The sequence below is a fragment of the Alligator sinensis genome, unplaced genomic scaffold, assembly GCF_000455745.1.
Source record: "Alligator sinensis unplaced genomic scaffold, ASM45574v1 scaffold54_1, whole genome shotgun sequence".
Classification (NCBI taxonomy): domain Eukaryota; kingdom Metazoa; phylum Chordata; order Crocodylia; family Alligatoridae; genus Alligator; species Alligator sinensis.
Genome location: NW_005841962.1, coordinates 251620 through 270638, shown reverse-complemented (window position 1 = coordinate 270638; position 19019 = coordinate 251620). Strand labels below are relative to the sequence as shown.

Sequence of the window (19019 nt, the reverse complement as noted above, 5' to 3'; positions counted from 1 at the left end):
TACAGCCCCAACATACCCTATACCCCTCATACACACAGTCACAACCCCTCACACACAGTCACAACCCCTCACAAACCCCCCACTCCTGCCACACATGCGCCCACCATATACCATCCCCCCCAACATACAAGGCTAAGAATTTATTTTTAAGTTATTATGCAACCACTTCTATATACATTACACAAACCCAAATCATGACAAAAATTTTTTTTTTTGGAATAAGTAAAATATGTTATATTAGGTGTTTGACATCTTGTTTCTTTTCTGGTTCTAAGATGGCAACCCCCCCTCCCAAAAGGAGTATTTTCAAGGGGCAAGGGGAGGGACTTCTGGTGGTAAAGGTCAGGGGTTAGGGCTGGCACTTCTGGTCCCAAGATGGTGACCGGGGATGGAGCAATACTTCAAGGGGTGGGGCTACACATGCGGCCCTTGACAGCTCACCAAACCTCGCTAAGCAGCCCTCTACCCAAAATAATTGCCCATCCCTGCTCTACTGTCTGCAAGAGACATATCTCAAAGATGAATATGGACATAGATTTATCACTTTTATATTACAGAACAGATATATTTATTTTTTCTGATGGAAAGGAAAATTCCATGAACAACCAAGCTAAAATCTGACCATTTGGTATTACTGTCTAACTCAAAACTATAAAAAGCTTGGTGGTTTTGCTAACCTATTATTTATAAATTTTCCCATAAATTTGCAACTCGGCCTGTCCTAGTTAAGCACATTATTCAAAATTTCAAACACCACCCACAAATAATATCAGAAGTGTGAAATTCCAATAGCTTTTCAACAGTGGCTGTCATTCCAATGAGAATCATTTCTATTGGGATGAGGATAAATGTCCATATAAAAATAATTAGTGTCTCCAAACCCAGCTTTAATTTTTAACCCCTACTGTTAAATATGATCTTTGTCAAACACACATGCTGATCACTATTTTTTTTCAATGGGGACATCAACCCACAGCTTCTTTATATATTTGTAGTTTTTATTGTAATAGGATGTTATTGCTAAATTGAAATGTATGCTTGCTTTGGCATGGCAGTATTAAAGTTTTGATCCTAATAGACATAAACAATTAACTGTTCCCTTAAATTTAGCAAATAAAATAAATTTATTAACATAAACTGAACTTTGAGAAACTGCTTGAAGAGAATTTTTAAATGAGTGCCCCATGGAATCTCAAAATGAGTTACCCATCATAGAAGGTGGTTTTTCTATTGGGTTTTTTTTCATATTAACCAAAGAGTTCAAAAGTTTTCATTGCGAAAAACAAACCTGGATCAGCAATATAATACATTTCTTTTTATTCTGTGGTGGAGTCTTGATAACGAAGCATGGACTTCCACATACTGTTCCCACAAAGAGTATATACTGTCCTCCCCATTACAATCTCTCTTATTTCTCAGGGAAAACAAAGCATGGTAAGAATTGTAAGCCACACCCATCACCATTGCATTTGATCGCTTAATTAGTCTATCTTATAACATTTGATCTTCCAGGGGTATTAATTTCTACCTCTCTAGAAACAAGGAATTTTTTGGTGGTATCTTTTATTTGTCCAAATTGCCTTCCACCCCAGATGTCTAACATCTCTCCCAACTATACAGTTGTTCCAATAAAAGACATCAGCAAAAAATACCTCTGCCTCATATATTTCTTAGACCATCATGGCAACGTCTTTCCTACCAGTGTAGGCAAGTCTCAGATGGCAAAATAATTGACAGCTTCCTCAAAAGCTAGAACTTTGATCACAGCTAAATGGATAACTTCTAGAGTGATTATTTAATGGGCCAGTTATAAAAAAAAGTTTAATAGAAAAGAATATAAAGATTTCTTGCATATGGATCTAGTAAAAAAGCTGGCATCTGAAATGCTGTTTGGGGTTAACTTTCCAACTTTTCTCCCTACTTGAGCAATAATAATAATGTAATTAACATATCATTCACCCCTCAGTAGCTGAAAGACCTGCTTAGAAGCAACAGTGGTAACTTTTTTTATTTTGTGTTCTCTTGGTAAATTATTACCAGTAAAGGAATGCACAGGGAGAACATGTTTATGTCATGCATCTTACTTAAGCTTGCTTGCTTTCTCATCTGCAGCATTTAATTTCCTCAGCCTCATTCGTTCCCGTGGAGTCATTTTCTGTACCTCAGACAGCTCCCGCAGAGTTTGCAAATGGACTTTTTTCTGCCTAAAAATAAGTGCATGCAAGCTTGCATTTATACAAAGATATAAACATCAATATACAAAACTCACATACATTTGTTACTGAAAAAAGTAGACATTTTAAAAGCAATAATTAGGAAGTCACAGCTAATATAACAATCTAAACAGAGCTTTGTTTACATTATAATAGTTTTATATCAGAATTCTTTTCACTGTTGAATTATATACACTCAGACCTTTAAACCTAAAACATTTTACACAAGTCATTTTAGATAATGCAGAAGAAAATGGGCAAAGAGAAACACAATGTTTTAGGAAAATAAACATAAAAGCAGACTGGCAAAAATTATCTTCTGCCTTATTATTAACTATATCAAAAGCATAAATTCTGCCCTTCAGTTTAAATCACAAGCAACTAGTAAATCTCTAAAAAGTGTAATTTTGAATACTCAATTTTAAACATGGATAGAAAAAGAAAAATATTGATGTGCTTTTCACAGGATTTTTACTAGTCACGTACTTCCTTTGTATGCTGTTTGTCACCATTCACTTCTTGGTCACACAGAATAGCAGTGATTTTTTAAATGACTTTATGGTCTCCTTAAGTTTATCCATGAATACTAAAAAAGGAATTATGGGCATACCTATTCCAGAACTTCCTTTGTATTTGTAAACAAACAAAAAAAAATCAATATCTGATATTGTATAGATCTCATATCTGAAAAGTGTATTGATTCCAGACTTCATTTTACAGCCTACAATTATTATAAAAATGAAATTGCAATTCTGCAGTACTTTGGTAATCATACATATCCTCAGCATTTGTAACACTGAAATGTGTGTATACATTTCAAGTAGGTATTCTTGTTTTCAAAATTCAAGATGTAGCTGCTATGTCTTCATTTATCTAATGCATGATCATCCACAAGTTTAATTTTGTGTCTCAAAAAATTCATAGCTTTTTGCAGACTATTTTCTCAGAAATATCAGGATGTTTGTGAGGAGAGCAGCTTTCACCATGTTTCTACAATATTGAACCCAAAGAAAAATATTGGAAGGCTATAAATGATACTGGAAAATATATAACACTAAGGAAAAAGACAAGAAGATTTTAATTATAAATCAGGCTAGAATGAACCCTGCAAGAATTACCACAATAATTTGGATATATTTTTATGCATTGTACCAGAACTTAAGAACCTCTGAGAAACAAAGGCATTTTTTTCTTTCAAAATGAGATTGAATTTGTAGAGGTTTATACTCATTTAAGTATTTAAACTTTCTGAGCTGAGTGGAACCTTACCAAACCATAATAGATATTTACTGGAAAACAAAGTAAGACTGAGCTTGACCCACAGTCAAAAAAAAATCTCAAGTGGAAAACAAGCTGGCTGTAGCTTCTGCAAGGGATAATCTACAGTATTGCTCAGGGTGACCAACGAATAGGCAGGCGATGGCTGGGACATGCAGGCAGCATTTGGCTAGGGTGGGAGGGGAGAAAAAACTATAGAGCTCCCATGGACCAGAAAGCCCTGAGTATAGGGCTCTAAGCAGTGCCTCCACTTAGACCCCAGGTGGCACTGTTCTGCTCTCTCTGTACAGCATCACCATTTGTATTTAGCTTCATTCCAATATGGATCTTGAAACAAACTCAGTGTTTCTTGGTTTTCTATGGATGGCTCAATTTTCTTATAGAAATCATGAACAGATTTCTTATGGAATTGGGCAGCCTCAAGAGGCCCATCACTTGAGGCTGACTCAGAAAGATTTGAGAGGTTTCAAAGGTAAAGTTCTAAAATGTGATGATAATTTGGCTGCTGCCGCTCTCAAGAGGCCCACCTGGAGCTGGGGGGAGGAGGGAAGCAGGGTGAAATGAAGTCCCCTTACTTTGGGGGCCCAGCTCTCAGCTCTCCACAATACCCCAACTAGGGTAGCTGGTGGGTGTCATGAGGCAAGGGGCTCTGTTTCACACACCACCCCCCAGCTCACAGCAGCCACTGCTGCTCCCTTTACTGCCTCTCTGCTGACAACACCAGGGGTGGGGCTGAGCTGCTGCCTGCATCAGCCCAGCCCTACCTCTGCATGAAAAGTTCACCCTCAAGTCCCCTAAGGCATGTTACAGTAGAGTGCCTTAATATGTTGCCTGATTAAATGAGGGTTAATTTTTCAAGCAACTGACCATTTTAGAATTGCTCTGCAGCTTTGCACGTGTGTTAGGTCACAGCTGTAGAGTGCTTTCAGGGGCCAGATTGCACACAAATATCACTTCTGTCTGTGCCCTAATTTACATCGCTCTACTGTTTATCATCTAAGCTCTCAGAGAAATCTGAAATTGCTAATTAAGATCCAGGCAAGGCAAGAAAAAAAGAGAGTAATGGATGACACATCTCCTAACAATTGAGATATTGCTAGCTCTGATCTGGAATGAAGTGGCTTTTTAAAAGAAAAGTGGAATAGTAAAAAGCAAAGTGGAATGTCAAATCTAAATATAACTGCATAGCTAATGAGGAAGCTGGAATAAAATTACCAAATAATGTGCATTAACTTGTGTCTATGAGTGGGAATAATTTAATCACATCAAGTATTATATTTGCATGAACAAATACCTGTATGTAACGAATTTGCACCTGCCAATATGGGAATGGGAATACAGACATTATGGGAACTTCTACACTTTCTATGTAAAAGAATAATAAAAATACCTAGCTCTCAAAATCCTTTACAAATGTATTTATATATCAGCATATACACTTTTTGAGTAAAAATCCCTTTTAAAAGAATGGTTCAATTACTTTAAATTAAATGTTTAAATTAAGATATTAATGCCTTTAGCAATGCTCCCATTTTTGTACTATTACAAAGAAAAACAAAGCAATAATTACACAGCATTAACAATGTGAGCAGCTTCCTTCTGACAATTAAGTGTCTTGTCCTTCATAGTTATATCTGTGAATTTGCATTTGAAATTCTGAAAGAAAAGAAAATAGAATATTGACAAGTAATAGTATTATAATGATCCATCAGCTTCATTTATGGTCCAAGAGTCAGTTAAAATGATATAACAACTTATCAGTAATATATACTCTAGAAAAACAAGGAGCCAAAGAGCAAGCTGTTTCCTAGAATGTGTTTTCATTACCAATGAAGCAAACCACCCCAGTCCCTGGATTTCGTTTACCCACCTATTATTAATCTACTAGTCTGCATTGTACAAATGTCCACTCTTTTTATGGCTTTTAAAATTTCAAACTGAGTCCTCTCATTTCAGAAAGTGACAAAGACTTTCATTTTCACCTTCTCTTTACCTGAAGAGGCTTGTGCTTATAGGGGTGCTTGTACACACGATGGGTGTTTAGTTCCCCTAAATTGAAAACAGTGGGTTTTAAATTGTGACAATGCAGGCCCTAAGCTGCAGGGGGGCTCAGTTCTCCCTTGTGCAGTAGCAGCACCCACCCCAGGCAGCACCTGCCCACTAGTAACCTGCACGGGCAGCCCCAAAGGCTGCTGCTGCTGCTGCAGAGGGAAGGACCGGGCCCCACCCCTGTAGCTCAGGGGCTGTGTGACCTGGCAGCAGCTCACGCAGGCAGGGTCTGCTGGGAAAAAAAACAAAAGAGTGAGGGGCCTGATCCTTTCTTTTTTTTGTTTTCTTAGAGCCTGCCCACATCTCATGCAACCAGGGGGCAAGCTGCTGGTAGATTGAGCAGCCCATGAGCTGTGGGGTCCCAGTCCTTCCTTTTGCAGTGGCGGCACCCCCCAGGGCTGCCTGGGTGGGCTGCTAGTGGGCAGGTGCTGCCCGGGGGGTGCCACTGCCATGGAGGGAAGGACCAGACCCCCTTGCAGCTCAGGGCCCACCAGCAGAAATACCCCCAGTTGCAGGACAGGCAGGCCGGGGGGAAAGGATCGGGCCCTGGTCACTTTTTTTTTTTTTTCTGGTGTAGTCTGTCTGTGCAAGCTGTCCTGGTGTCATGGAGGGGGGCCCAGTCCCTCCCTCCACAGCAGTGGTGCTCCCCGTGGCTGCCCTGGTAGGGTGCTAGCTGTGTGAGTGCTCTGCCAGATTGCAGGCAGCACCTAGCCTGATACACTGGTTCATGGGGCATTGGAAACCCAGCTGTGCTCGGGGAAGCTTGGGCTTGGCAGGCTTTCAGTGCCCCATGCACTGTCTCTGCCACCTTCCTGCCACCTGGGACCACCTGGGAACAGACTGGCTTGCCCCTGGGGCATTGCAGGAAGGTAGCAGGACAGGGGTTGGGGTGCTGGAAGCCAGAGAACATGGTGGGGACAGTGCATGGAGTGCTGGAAGCCCACCAAGCCCGAGCTTCCCCAAGTACACCTGGGCTTCCAGTGCCCCGTGCACCATCCCCACTGCCTTCTCCGGATGTATAGTTGCAATTTGTTATGTAGCAAACTAAAATACATTGGATGTGTTTTACTTTGCTACATAAAGTCATTTAAATCAAAATACGCCACTGCACACGTACAGTGTGACAAAACTGAATTGTAATACACCGCCGCAGGTATAAACTGTGATGCAATTAAACTTAAAAAGGCCAATTTTGTCATGTGTACAAGTGCTCTAGGAGCTAAATGCACTATTCTCTGACTCATTTCTTTTTCACACATCATCTTCTCCCTCAGCACATTTTCAACATATATATGCATATGTAAAGTGTATGTCTATTGCTTTTTTAAATACCTGCAATTGTTCATCAATGTAGGAGACTTTTAGAATTTCTGCTGCTGATGGTCTCAATAAAGGATTCTTGTTTAGCATGCTGAAATATTTAAAAAAAAGCTAATTCAGTTATTTTCCAAATTAATTAAGCACTTATATTAAATAAAAAAACCCCCATACCTGTTCAGAACTGCATTCAGTTTACTTGGGTATCTGTCAGGAAGAGAAGGTGTGTCACCTTCTACAATTTTTAGCACAATGGACAAAAAATTGTGTCCAGGAAATGCATGACCCATACAGCACATCTCGTATAAAATGCATCCTAGTGACCTAGAACAACAAAATTGAATAGATGTTGATCTTGATAAAAGCACAGGTTCTAAAATTCAAGTTTATTTTAAAAAACAGCTAAAATATGTATCTTCAACTGATGGAAATCATAGAATCATGATGTTTCTCTATCATAGAAACATAGAGAATTAGGGCTAGAAAAGACCTCCAGAGGTCACCTAGTCCAAGCCCCTGTCTGAGGCAGGATCATCCCTAGAATGTTATCATGTCCCCAGTTGAGCACCTTTTCCACAAACTGGAAGGAGCATAGCTCCTTTACCTTCTTCTCATATGACTTGCCTTCCAAACCCCTTATCATCTTTGTTGCCCATCTGTAAACCCTCTCTAATTTCTCCACATCCTTTAAAAAATGCGGAGTCTAGTACTAAACACAATACTCCAGATGAGACCTGACCAGTGCTGAATAGAGAGGCACTATCACCTCCTGCATCTTCACCTAATTCTTCTATTGATGATTCTCACAGGGGAACCATGACAACCAATGTCTGGCTTCTATAAAAGGTTGTCAAGGCTCAAGAGATCCCAGGTAGAGGGCCACAACCCCCACTATAGACTAAGGCAAAAAACCCCACAGTTCTTACCAATCTGATCATGAGGTGAAATTCCTTCTTGACCCCAAATATGGTAATCAGTCTGACCTGAGTAGGCCTAAGCAGTGCCAAATAGAGATGCAATATCACCTCCCAGTAAGACCTTCCAGCCAGGAACCTCTAGCTTTGGTCCCAGCAGAAGCATTGGTATGTCTGAGTCAAAATCTCCAGTCTTTGCTGTAGCCAACGCCCAATGCCTCTGATGGAAGCATAAAAACACCTTGACATAGAATCATAGAAAATTACAGTTGGAAGGGACCTTAGAAGGTCATCTAGTCCAACCCCCTCCTCAAAGCAGGACCAGCCCCAGCTCGATCACCTCAGCCAAAGCTTTTCTATAATCATGTTCCCTCTTAAGTACCTTTTCCACAAGCTAAAGATGTCTACCTCCTTCAGCCTCTCTTCATATGATTTGCTTTACAAGCCTTTTATCATCCTTCTTGACTACCTCTAAACCCTCTCTAATGCCTTTGTAACCTTTTAAAAATATGGAGTCCAGAACTGCATATGATACTGCAGATGAGGCTTAACTAGTGGTGAACAGAGGGACCATCACCTCCTGCATCTTGCACCTAATACTTCTATTGATGAATCCCAAAACCACATTCACCTTTTGTGATGCTGCATCACAATGCAGACTCATATTGAGTCCGTGATCTACCAAGACTCCTAAATCCTTTTCCAGAGTGTTTCCATCGATCCAGGTGTCATTCATTTAATATTTGTGTTTTTGATTATTCTTCCTGAGGTGTAGCACCTTGCATTTGTCCACAGTGAACTTCAGCCTGTTAGCTCTAGCCTAGCCTTCCAGTCTGTCAAGATCCTTCTCACTTGTGCTCGCATCCTCCAATGTGTTTGTAATCCTTCTCAGTGTTGTGTCATCTGAAAACTTGCTCAAGAAGCTTTGTATGCCAGCATCCAAATTATTAATAAATATATTGAACAGCACCAGGCCCAGGACAGATCTCAGTGGGACTCCACTCAACACTTCCTGCCATTCTGAGATGGACCATTAATAATTACCCTTTGCTTGAGTCTACTGAGTCAGTTATCTATCCACCTACAAGAATTTTGCCCAGCCCACATTTCTCCAATTTGTTTATGAGAAGGATGTGTGGGACTTTGTCAAAAGCCTTACTGAAGTCCAATCCACTACATCCACAGCATTCCCTTCATCCACCCAATTAGTTACTCTGTCAGAGAAGGAGATCAAGTTTGTTTGACATGATTCTTCATAATCTTTAAATTCTTTCAGACCTATCAAAAGTTCACTGACCATCTCTTTTATCTCCTCCCTCATCTTGCCTCCTTCCTTATTCAGATAATCCTTATTAGGTATCTGGCTACAGCTTAATTTTTTTGTGAAGACTGAGGCAAAGTAGCTGTTGAGTAGTTCTGCTGACTTTATCTTCTGTTAGGAGTTCCCTCTGAATTGTTAACAGTGGACCAACAGCTTCCTTCATTCTTCTTTTCCAGCCAACATACTTATAGAACCTCCTCATGTTGTTCTTAACCTCCTTCACCAGGTGCATTCTTTGTCTTTGCCTTCCTGATTTTGTCTCTACAGGTTCTTCTATTTCCTGGTACACTTCCTTGGTGACCTGCCCATTAGCCCACTGTCTGTATGCTTTCCTTTTGCATTTGAGGCATTTTAGAAGCTCCTTGTACAGATATATCAATTCTTCTGCTTCCACCATGACGGGACAGTTTCTTGGGCTTCCAATACTGTGCTCTTTAGAAGTTCCCAACTTTCGTGGGTGCCTTTATCCTTCAGTCTATCTTCCAATGGCACCATGCCTATTAACTCCTTGAGTTAGATGAAATCTGCCTTTTTGAAATCTAGCATCCTAATTTTGCTGACCTCATGCTTTCCCTGTCTCAGGATCTAAAATTCTATCATATCATGTTCACTTTCTCTCAAGTTACTCAGCCCTTTCACATCCTCTACCAGGTCTTCCCGGTTGGTCAGAAAAAGAACCAAGATAGATGATCCCCTAGTTGTATCCTCCACCTTCTAAAACAGAAAGTTGCTGTCCACACAAGTTAGGAACTGGCTTGACATTTTATGTTTGGCTGCACTGTCCTTCCAGTAGATGTCTGGCAAACTGAAGTTTCCTGTCAGTATTATTATAACCAGGAGTCAAGGGCTCCTGTTACTTCAAAGGGAAAGTGCAGCAGGCTAGCCTTGCTGTACAGCCAGGCAGCTAAGCAAAAGCCCACTGCACTGCAACAAGCTTTCTGTGTGGGGCAGCCTGAGAGTAAAAGCTGCAAGTAGCTAAATTAAGCTGCAGTAGGGAAGGACAGACTGACTATTAGGCACAAAGGGAAACCCCTGTGCTCGACTAGGGAGTCACTTGGTCAAAAGGGACAGTGGTCCAGGACATATAAATCCAGCATCAGAAGCCAGGCAGGCAGTCTGGCCCTGCATGCTGCAGAGGTCCCGTGGGAGAGGGGCTAAAAGAGACAGCCTGGAAAGCATCCAAGCTACCCATGCAAGTTGGGAAGTGAGAGCTCAAAGGGAGGAAGACTTTTTGTTTGGAAGCGTTTACTTGTATTTGTGTTGTGTTAAAGTTGATACTGGAGGACTGAGTGTGGCTAAAAGGGACATATAGGAGGCCAATGGCATACCCAATGGGAGCCTGGTATAGAGTCTTCAAGAGTTTAGGAACCAGTGGGCTGCATAGACCTGAAGCCCAAACTGTTTAGAGGCTGAGAATAGCAGCCCTGCAGAAACAGGGACTCAGGGGGCTAAGCCCAGTTAAAGGGTTCATGGGCTGATAAAGCATGAACAGCCTTCCCTGGGTTGGGGCACCAGGGGTGGGTTAGGCTATGGACAGCCCTGCTCTGGGCCAGAGATGCCAGGGGGGCTGAGTTAACTTGGGAACAGTGTTGACTGGGCCAGACAATGGTGGTGGCTGGGTCAGACAATGAGCAGCCTAGCCTGGGTCAGGGACCCCAGGGGGGCTGGAATGAAATTTTAAGACCGGAGCCAGTGGCCTGGAGACCAAGATTCAAAGAGAGCTGAGACCAAGAAAGCCAGGCCAGAAGAAGTGGGCCTAAGCCAGAGGCCTGCACCAGAATAACAATATTCTGCAATAAAGCAAGAAGGCAGAGGCCCCCATAGAAAGGTTCGGAATGTTGTCAGAATAATATCCACAAGACATGAGTGTGGCTATGGGGGAGGACAGAGGCCATGAATATAGCTCAAAAGGTGAGTGGTGCCCCAAGGCACTGACAGGGCCAAGAAAGCCACAGTCTAGTGCTATAAAGGGCAAAACTGAGCCTGGCTGGTTGAAGATTTAGGGCTCACTTTGGGACTCTGGGGCAGCCTCCCTATACTCCATAAGAAATACAATGTGTGGCAAGTGAGGTTAAAAAGGGAGGGTACTCAGAGGAGCGGGGGCCATATGGCCACCAGGGGCCATTGTAGCTGGGCCCTATCACAACCATTCCATAGCTTTTTGGTAGGTTTGTCATCTGCTTGAAAAGTGCCTCATCCAACCCATCTTTCTGATTTGGTGGCCTATAATAAATCCCCACCATTATATCAGTGCTGTATCTTTCACTTTTCATCTTCTCCCAAATGCATTCTGCTTTGCCTTCATCCTCCTCCTGAACCAGGGAACAAGTGTATGTGTTTTTGACATACAAAAACCATCTTTTCTCCCAACCCTGTCTTTCTGAAACAGCGTGTAATCCTTGAAGTTGACACTTCAGTCATAAGAGCTGTTCCACTAGGTCTCTGTGATGCCAATCAGATCATAGTTCTTTTTGGCTGCAGCTTCCAGCTCATCATATTTATTTCCCATACATCTCACATTTGTATACATGCTTCAGATGCATTTTGCATTTTGACCTACTCGCTTGCCTTTTGTGCCATTTGTTGTAGTCCTTTAGCTCTCTGGCCTTTTCCCAGAGTTAAGTTGCTTCTTTCAGTCCTTTCCCTTGGATTGTGTGTTCTGTTGCTGGAGGGTTTTGATTACCATACCCCGTGGAACCTAGCTTAAAGCTCCCCTTACTAGGTTGGCCAGAAAACACCCAAAGGTGCTCTTTCCCATTCTTATCAGATGGATCCAACCTCTTGATAGCAGTCCTACTCCCAAAAACATCCTCCCATCATCAGAGAAGCCAAAGCCTTCAAGTCAACACCACTGTCTCAGCCATGCATTGACTTCCAGGATATGATGGTTTCTGCCTGGACCTTTACCTTCCACAGGAAGAATTGACAAGAACACCACTTGTGCTCCAAATTTCTTAATCCTACTGCCAAATCTGGATGACAAATTGGTGCTTCTGTCCCCCACAGAAGGGAGTCACCAGACACCATCACTCTTCTCTTCCTTCTTAGTGCAGTAATCCTACAACCTCTGACTTTGGGGCCTTGCACTTCATGCTCTCTAGGCTGCTGACTCCTCTGCCTCATGCCTGCAGATGCCATCTCCTCTGCCTTTACCTCAGCAGCTCCACTGCTGAACGCTGAAAGCAGTTGCTGACTTCAATCCACTTCTCTTCAATTCTGGAGCCCTCCTTCTCCTTGTCATTTGATGGTAGAATTTTAGAGCCTCAAATTCGAGACAAAACAATTATTACGTGAAGAAATATTATTTCTAGAAAGATACACCCATGTGCACACAACATTTGAAACTGTCAAACATAAATCAAAACAAGCTACTGGGAAGAAAAATCTCATTTTGACAGACTACATTGCAACTGGCTTTTGCAGAAGCAATATATTTTGATAACTGCATTAGTTTGACAACTGAAATTGCTTAAACAAGCCATTGCCACACTGGGTCAGTCTATTTATCCATCTTGTCCAGAACCCCTAACTACAACTGAGGCTTCAGAGAATGATGAAGAAAAAAGCATGATATATTCAGCTAAGTATTTCTGTTTCCCACAAGCAATCAGATTATGACCTGAAGCATATAATTTGATTACTTTTTATAAATGTAGCTTAAATAATTGCTAATGTTATTAGTGGTCATACAATTATCCACCAGACTATTTGGTTCAATGACCATCTGTGTTAATGAATTTAATAGGTTCACTAATCATGTAAAATAGTATTTTATTTTTGCAATTGTGATGCACATTAATTTCATAGACAGGTGCTTTGTGGTCATAGATTTAATGTCATAAAAAGGAGAATCTAGCCAGCTTTCTCTATCCCTTGTGTAATCTCTGTTAATATCCCCCTAATACTTCTGCTTTTGGGGATAAACAATTCCAGCTATCTCAGTATGATCTTGATATGCATTTGTTGCTCTTGTTGCCTTCCTTATTGTTTGTAGATCTTTCTTATCTTTGCTGTTTCCATCTCTGCTAGTGAAACCACAATGAATATTCAAATAAACTCTCCAAAATCAAATAATCTAAATTCATCTCTCTTTGAGGAGCATTGTTTTCAATGTTATTGTACAAGCAACAGCTATATAAACATTTGCATGTATTTTTTATTATAACCCTCTGTGCTTATAGGTTGAAAAGCTCTTCAGGTCAGTTTGTACTGTTCTGTACAACAGTTTGTACTGTTCTGAGTATTAGCAGACTAATTTTTGACCAGGTCATCTGAACATTAAAATTGTTACATTATCAACATTTAAATTTGTCATTACAAAAGTAACTACAACTAGTTAAAATGTACTCTTGTTGAGGATATGCCATTGTTTGATACAGTGTCCATTTAATATTTTCCACAATATTTTACCCCTTTATGACACACCTAATCATCATTTCTGTTTTTTAACTATTAATGCATATTAGACAGGCATTTTCATTGAGTTATCCACAAAAGATTCAGGTCTTTTCCCTCAGAGAGTGCTCTAAGTTCAGAATCCATTAGCTTTTATGAGTCACACAGAGGATTTTGTCAGTGTGCATCATATTAATCAAGGTTACATTTCATTATATTAAGCAAAGTTACATATAAACCTCAGTGAGCTTCAGTGGTTTTAAACATTTTGAAGAATGCTCTGCAATTTCCTCAGACATTCTGCAATATGCATCCATTAGTTTACTTAATTCTTCATACACTATTAACTTGCAGTCACAAGAAAATAACATGCATTTCAGCAGAGTATTCAATACATTTTCTTTAAATATCCTGGGAGATTTAAAAACAAATCTTTCTTTCAGAGCTAAATCAACACAATCCAAGCAATGAGCTGTATTCTAGATGCTTTCAGGGACTGTCACTGTTTTCCACAGAGTGGGTGGATTCTGGGTTAGCAAAGGATCAGTTATTTTAGGCTAACTAATGAGTTTCCTTTCAGTATAAAATTTCCAAAACACTCATGTACACATGGTAGTTTTAAGTAACTAGGAAGAACAGAGCAGGACTATTATTAGTAAGTTGGTTTTACTTTTTTATATCTAGGCCCAAGTCCTTGTCCAGATGGGGATTCATATTTGCTTCAGTGGGACTATGTAAGACATTAAGTACCAGATGTGAGAGAAAGGTTTGTAGGTTCTGGCCATTGTAAAAGTTGCATAAGTTGAACCCTTACATTAACCTCAGGTTTTAGGGAGAAAAAGCAGGTTTTTTAAATACTATCCTCCTAAATCAGGTAAGGATACCGGATACCTGCCAGCATGCAACATTGTTGATGTACTAGATGTACTAGTACATTTTTGATGTACTAGAGCTTGAGGTGTGTGGGGGGGCGGGGGGAACGGACAGACGGACAACATTTTTGATGTACTAGAGCTTGAGGTGTGGAAGAATCTTTTGCACCCCTCAGGGAGTGGGATCAGAGTCAGCCAAGGGCAGTTGGGGAACAGTGTAGGCAATCTGGGAGCAAAAGAGCCAGCCAGATATTCAAATATGTTCATGACACAGGGAATGGATGAGGCAGAGGAAGAAAGGAGGGACCTTAGGGCCCTGTTGCACAGTAATTTTAGTTTGGAGCCTGGAGCTCTTAATACCTGGACTGTCTGCACATTAACCCCTGAAACTAGGTTTAAGCACTCATATTGTGGCTCAAAGCTACAGGGCTCCAAGGCTGGGCTGTCTCTGATCTGTGTTACCCAGCTCATGTTACACTAAGGTGTAGCCACTCTAAGTTACACCTTAGTGTTAACATACCACCCACCCCCTCCCTACCCCGGATTGGGCCCACTGTCCCCTCACCCTCCTTAGCACAACAGATCCCCGCTCACTGCCACCCCTCCCTCCCAGCTTACTTTTGGCTACCCACACTACCTGTCCCAGCAGAGCAGGCAAGGAAGGGTTAACCTACCTGCCCAGCTGCCACCACTGCTGCTCCCTTGGTGGCAAGGGCAGCAGTGACTGGGCAGGCAGTTTAACCCTTCCCTGCCTGCTCCCCTGGGACAGACAACACAGGCAACCACAAATAGGTGGTAGGGGTTAGAAGGAAGGATGCCTGAGGGGAAGAGGAGGAACCAGGGGAGCTCCGGGGGGGGGGGAGGGGCAGAGGGCAGGGGAGGAGCATCGAATGGGAGGAGGAGATTCTTATCTGCTGGCTTGAATGTGCAACTGCTCCAAAGTCAAACTAGCACTAACACCCATCAACCTTTCTGTGGCTCACAGTATAAGGTGTAACAAGGCTCTTAGATAGGCCTAGAGAATATCAGAATGGGGCACAATATGAGAGACTTCTGAGAAACTGTTGGAGTGACAGTGGCAATGCATTGGGGTGCATGGGGGTGCATGTGCACACCATGAGAGCGCTGGTGCACCCCCTGACAGGCCATGCTCCCTGCTTAGGCAATGAGCAGGGGAGGCAGGTGGGAGCACTAGTGCCCCCTCCCCCTGCAAGCACTAGCCGGGGACTGGGAGCTCCAGGTGAAGCACCGCAGCCACTTCCAGGAGTGCTGCAGCCGCACCCCTGGTCAGTGAGATTGGCCACAGGGGACCCCCCCCACACCAGTTGGCGAGAATGGGGCCCCCCCGGTCACTAACTGGTTGCTGGGGGGGAGGAGAATATGCCTCCCCTGACTAAAGTGGCACCAGTTGCCAATGGAGAGTGAGGACTGAATGGCTGGGCAGTAGCTCTGCAGAAAGTGACCTGGGGGTTACAGTGGACAATAAGCTGAATATGAGCCAGCAGTGTGCCCTTGTTGCCAAGAAGGCTAGTGGGATACTGGGCTGCACTAGTAGGAATGTTGCCAGCAGCTCAAGGCATGTGATTCTTCCCCTCTATTTGGCACAGGTAAGGCCACATCTGGAGTACTGTGTCCAGCTTTGGTCCCCCCACTACAGAAAGGATGTGGACAAATTGGACAGAGTCCAGAGGAGGGCAACAAAAATGGTTAGGGGGCTGGGGCACATGACCTCTGAGGAAAGGCTGAGAGAAATTGGCTTATTTAGTCTGGAAAAGTGAAGACTGAGGGGGGATTTAATAGCAGCCTTCAACTACCTGAAGAGGGGTTCCAAAGAAGCTGGAGCTAGACTGTTCTCAGTGGTAATAGATGACAGAACAAGGAGCAATGGTTTCAAGTTGCAGCAAGGGAAGTTTAGATTAGGTATTAGGAAAAACTTTCCCACTAGGCGGGTAGTAAAATACTGGAACAGGCTATCCAGAGAGGTTGTGGAATCTCCATCCTTGGAGGTATTTAAGACCCAGCAAGACAAAGCCTTAGCTGGGATGATCTAGTTGGGGATGGTCCTGCTTTGAGCAGGGAGTTGGACTAAATGACCTCCTGAGGTCTCTTCCAACCCTAATTTTCGATGACTCTCATGCTTACCCAGATTATTAACGGGAGTAAATGTGAAATCAAGGGAGTTATACCAATTTTCACCAGCTGATGATTTGGCCCATTTTTATTAGAGAAGGGAATAGCTGTCTTAAAAATAATTTATTTATATTTTGTTTTCTGACAATATTCTAACTGCCAGCTAATATTCCAACATTTTTAGCAAATCAACATAATCAGCATGCTCAAAATAGTGGGGAGTTTACAACTTGATTGTGTGCTTTCAGCCAAAACTCAAATAAATTAAATGATCGTGGCAGGGCAGTCAACTTTAGGCTCCTCTCTTTCTGATCTTATTGGAAAAAAGAAAGGGAATATGGAGGCACTAGAGGAGCTTTAGACATTGTTTATTTCACCATTTCAGTCACAGTTTTCTTTGAGCTCTTTTTTAACATATGCAGCCTTTCAAAAATCCTCTATCAATGTACAATTTTTACAAAATATAAAAATTCTGAAACCTTTCCCAACTATTAATCATCTCTTATTTTAATCTACAAAATAATAAAACATTTAGAGCTAAGAAGTCTTCCAGGTTTTTGTGTGTATAACAACTAGAATAATTGAAAATTAGGGTTGGGAGCTACCTCAGGAGGTTATCTAATCCAACCCCCTGCTCCAAACAGGACCATCCTATATCAGGATGGACCATCCTATAACAGGACCAACTATATCATCCCACCCAAGGCTTCATCTAGCCAGATCTAGGATGGAGATTCCACATTCTATCTGGGTATTCACCTGTGGGTAACCTGGGATTAATTGAAAATGTAAGGGCATCTTTACACATGCTACAGGGTGGGGAGGCACTTTAATTAGAGCGGCTTTGGGAAGCTGCTCTAATTAACACACCTGCAGCATCACATATATTCAGTATCCCATGCTTTAACATGGCAGTGGGGGCACTTTAGCTAAAACTTGTTTGATGAGCTTTAGTTAAAGTGCCCCCACCACCCTTTTGAAGTGCAGGATACTGAATACACATGATGCGGAGGCTGCTGGAGCATGCTAATTAGCACGCTCCTGCAGACTCGATTAATAGATTAATTTAGGTGCCCTAAATGCCTTGAGAAGCTATATAAAATAGCAGCCCTTGACAGACAAAAGGCTGGGAAGAAGTTGAGATCTTACAAATAGAGGAATGGTCTTAAAATATTTCAAGACTTGAAATAATGTATAACATTTATCCTAAAGTGAAGAAAAAATATTTAAGTCTAATCTTGGATACCGCCACATAAGGGATAAGAGAATCCGAGACAAAGGATTTCAAAGTGATGATACCCATACAACTAAAGTGTCATAAATCAAACTGAGATTATCTTCCATCTGAACTGCATTTCAGCAATTTCTTCTTACCCATACAGAGTTACTTAAAATCTACTTTATAGGTCACATTAAGGGCACAAGATCTATTGAAAATGTCACTAACAAGTCACACTTTGTACTGGCCTGTGTTCATTTTCTTATTAAGTGTTACTGTCCGTTTACATCAAGGGAGAGTCTGGTCCCCCAGTGGCACACAGGGGAGGGGAATTGTGTTTATTTATACATCAAAAGTGGGATCTTTATATCATGGGAAAGCTCTTTCTTTACAGCACAAATCATATAGTAAGCCTGGCCCCAGAAAGAAAAACTTTGGATGCTTGGATTGCACTCTTATGGAATATCATAAGCGACCAAAACGCTGGCTTGCATCCATAGATGCTTCTCAAGCAAATCCTGGGACATCATTCTCCCCTTGTACTCGGCCTTAGTGAGGCCGCAGCTGGAGTACTGCGTCCAGTTTTGGGCTCCGCAATTCAAAAAGGATGTGGAGAAGCTTGAGAGAGTCCAGAGAAGAGCCACACGCATGATCAGAGGTCAGGGAAGCAGACCCTACGATGACAAGCTGGGAGCCATGGGGCTCTTTAGCCTGGAAAAGCGCAGGCTCAGGGGTGATCTGATGGCCACCTATAAGTTTATCAGGGGTGACCACCAGTATCTGGGGGAACGTTTGTTCACCAGAGCGCCCCAAGGGATGACGACTAGGTCGAATGGTCATAAACTACTACAAGACCATTTCAGGCTGGACATAAGGAGGAATTTCTTTACTGTCCGAGCCCCCAAGGTCTGGAACAGCCTGCCACTGGAGGTGGTTCAAGCGTCCACATTGAACACCTTCAAGAGCAAACTGGATGCTTATCTTGCTGGGATCCTATGAACCCGGCTGACTTCCTGCCCTTTGGGCAGGGGGCTGGACTCGATGATCTTCCGAGGTCCCTTCCAGCCCTAATGTCTATGAAATCTATGAAATCATTTAAGTGACACAGAATAAGAACACCTCACATAGTGGCAACATTCCCACAGGCTTCAATGGGTCCTGATTTCACCCAGAATCCCTATAGTCTGTTAATTGTAATACATAATATACACTACTTTTAACAGGATTTGCACATATTTATACTTCAGAGCCAGTACAGATATTTTAAGAACATCTGGTACTATTTAGTAGTAATCCTTTTTTTAATGTTTG

General features: G+C 42.1%; 1 protein-coding gene across 1 annotated transcript in view; it reads right to left on the bottom strand.

Annotated features, from left to right (window-relative positions):
• The window catches only part of NEK11 (NIMA related kinase 11), a 205092-nt gene that overhangs the window by 97237 nt on the left and 88836 nt on the right, over positions 1–19019 (bottom strand). The window contains exons 7-10 of the mRNA XM_025200289.1: positions 7032–7181; positions 6873–6951; positions 5062–5147; positions 2085–2204 (exon numbers count right to left, since the gene is read on the bottom strand). Of these exons, the coding sequence (XP_025056074.1) occupies positions 2085–2204; positions 5062–5147; positions 6873–6951; positions 7032–7181 (435 nt within the window). The remainder of the gene's footprint in view (positions 1–2084; positions 2205–5061; positions 5148–6872; positions 6952–7031; positions 7182–19019) is intronic.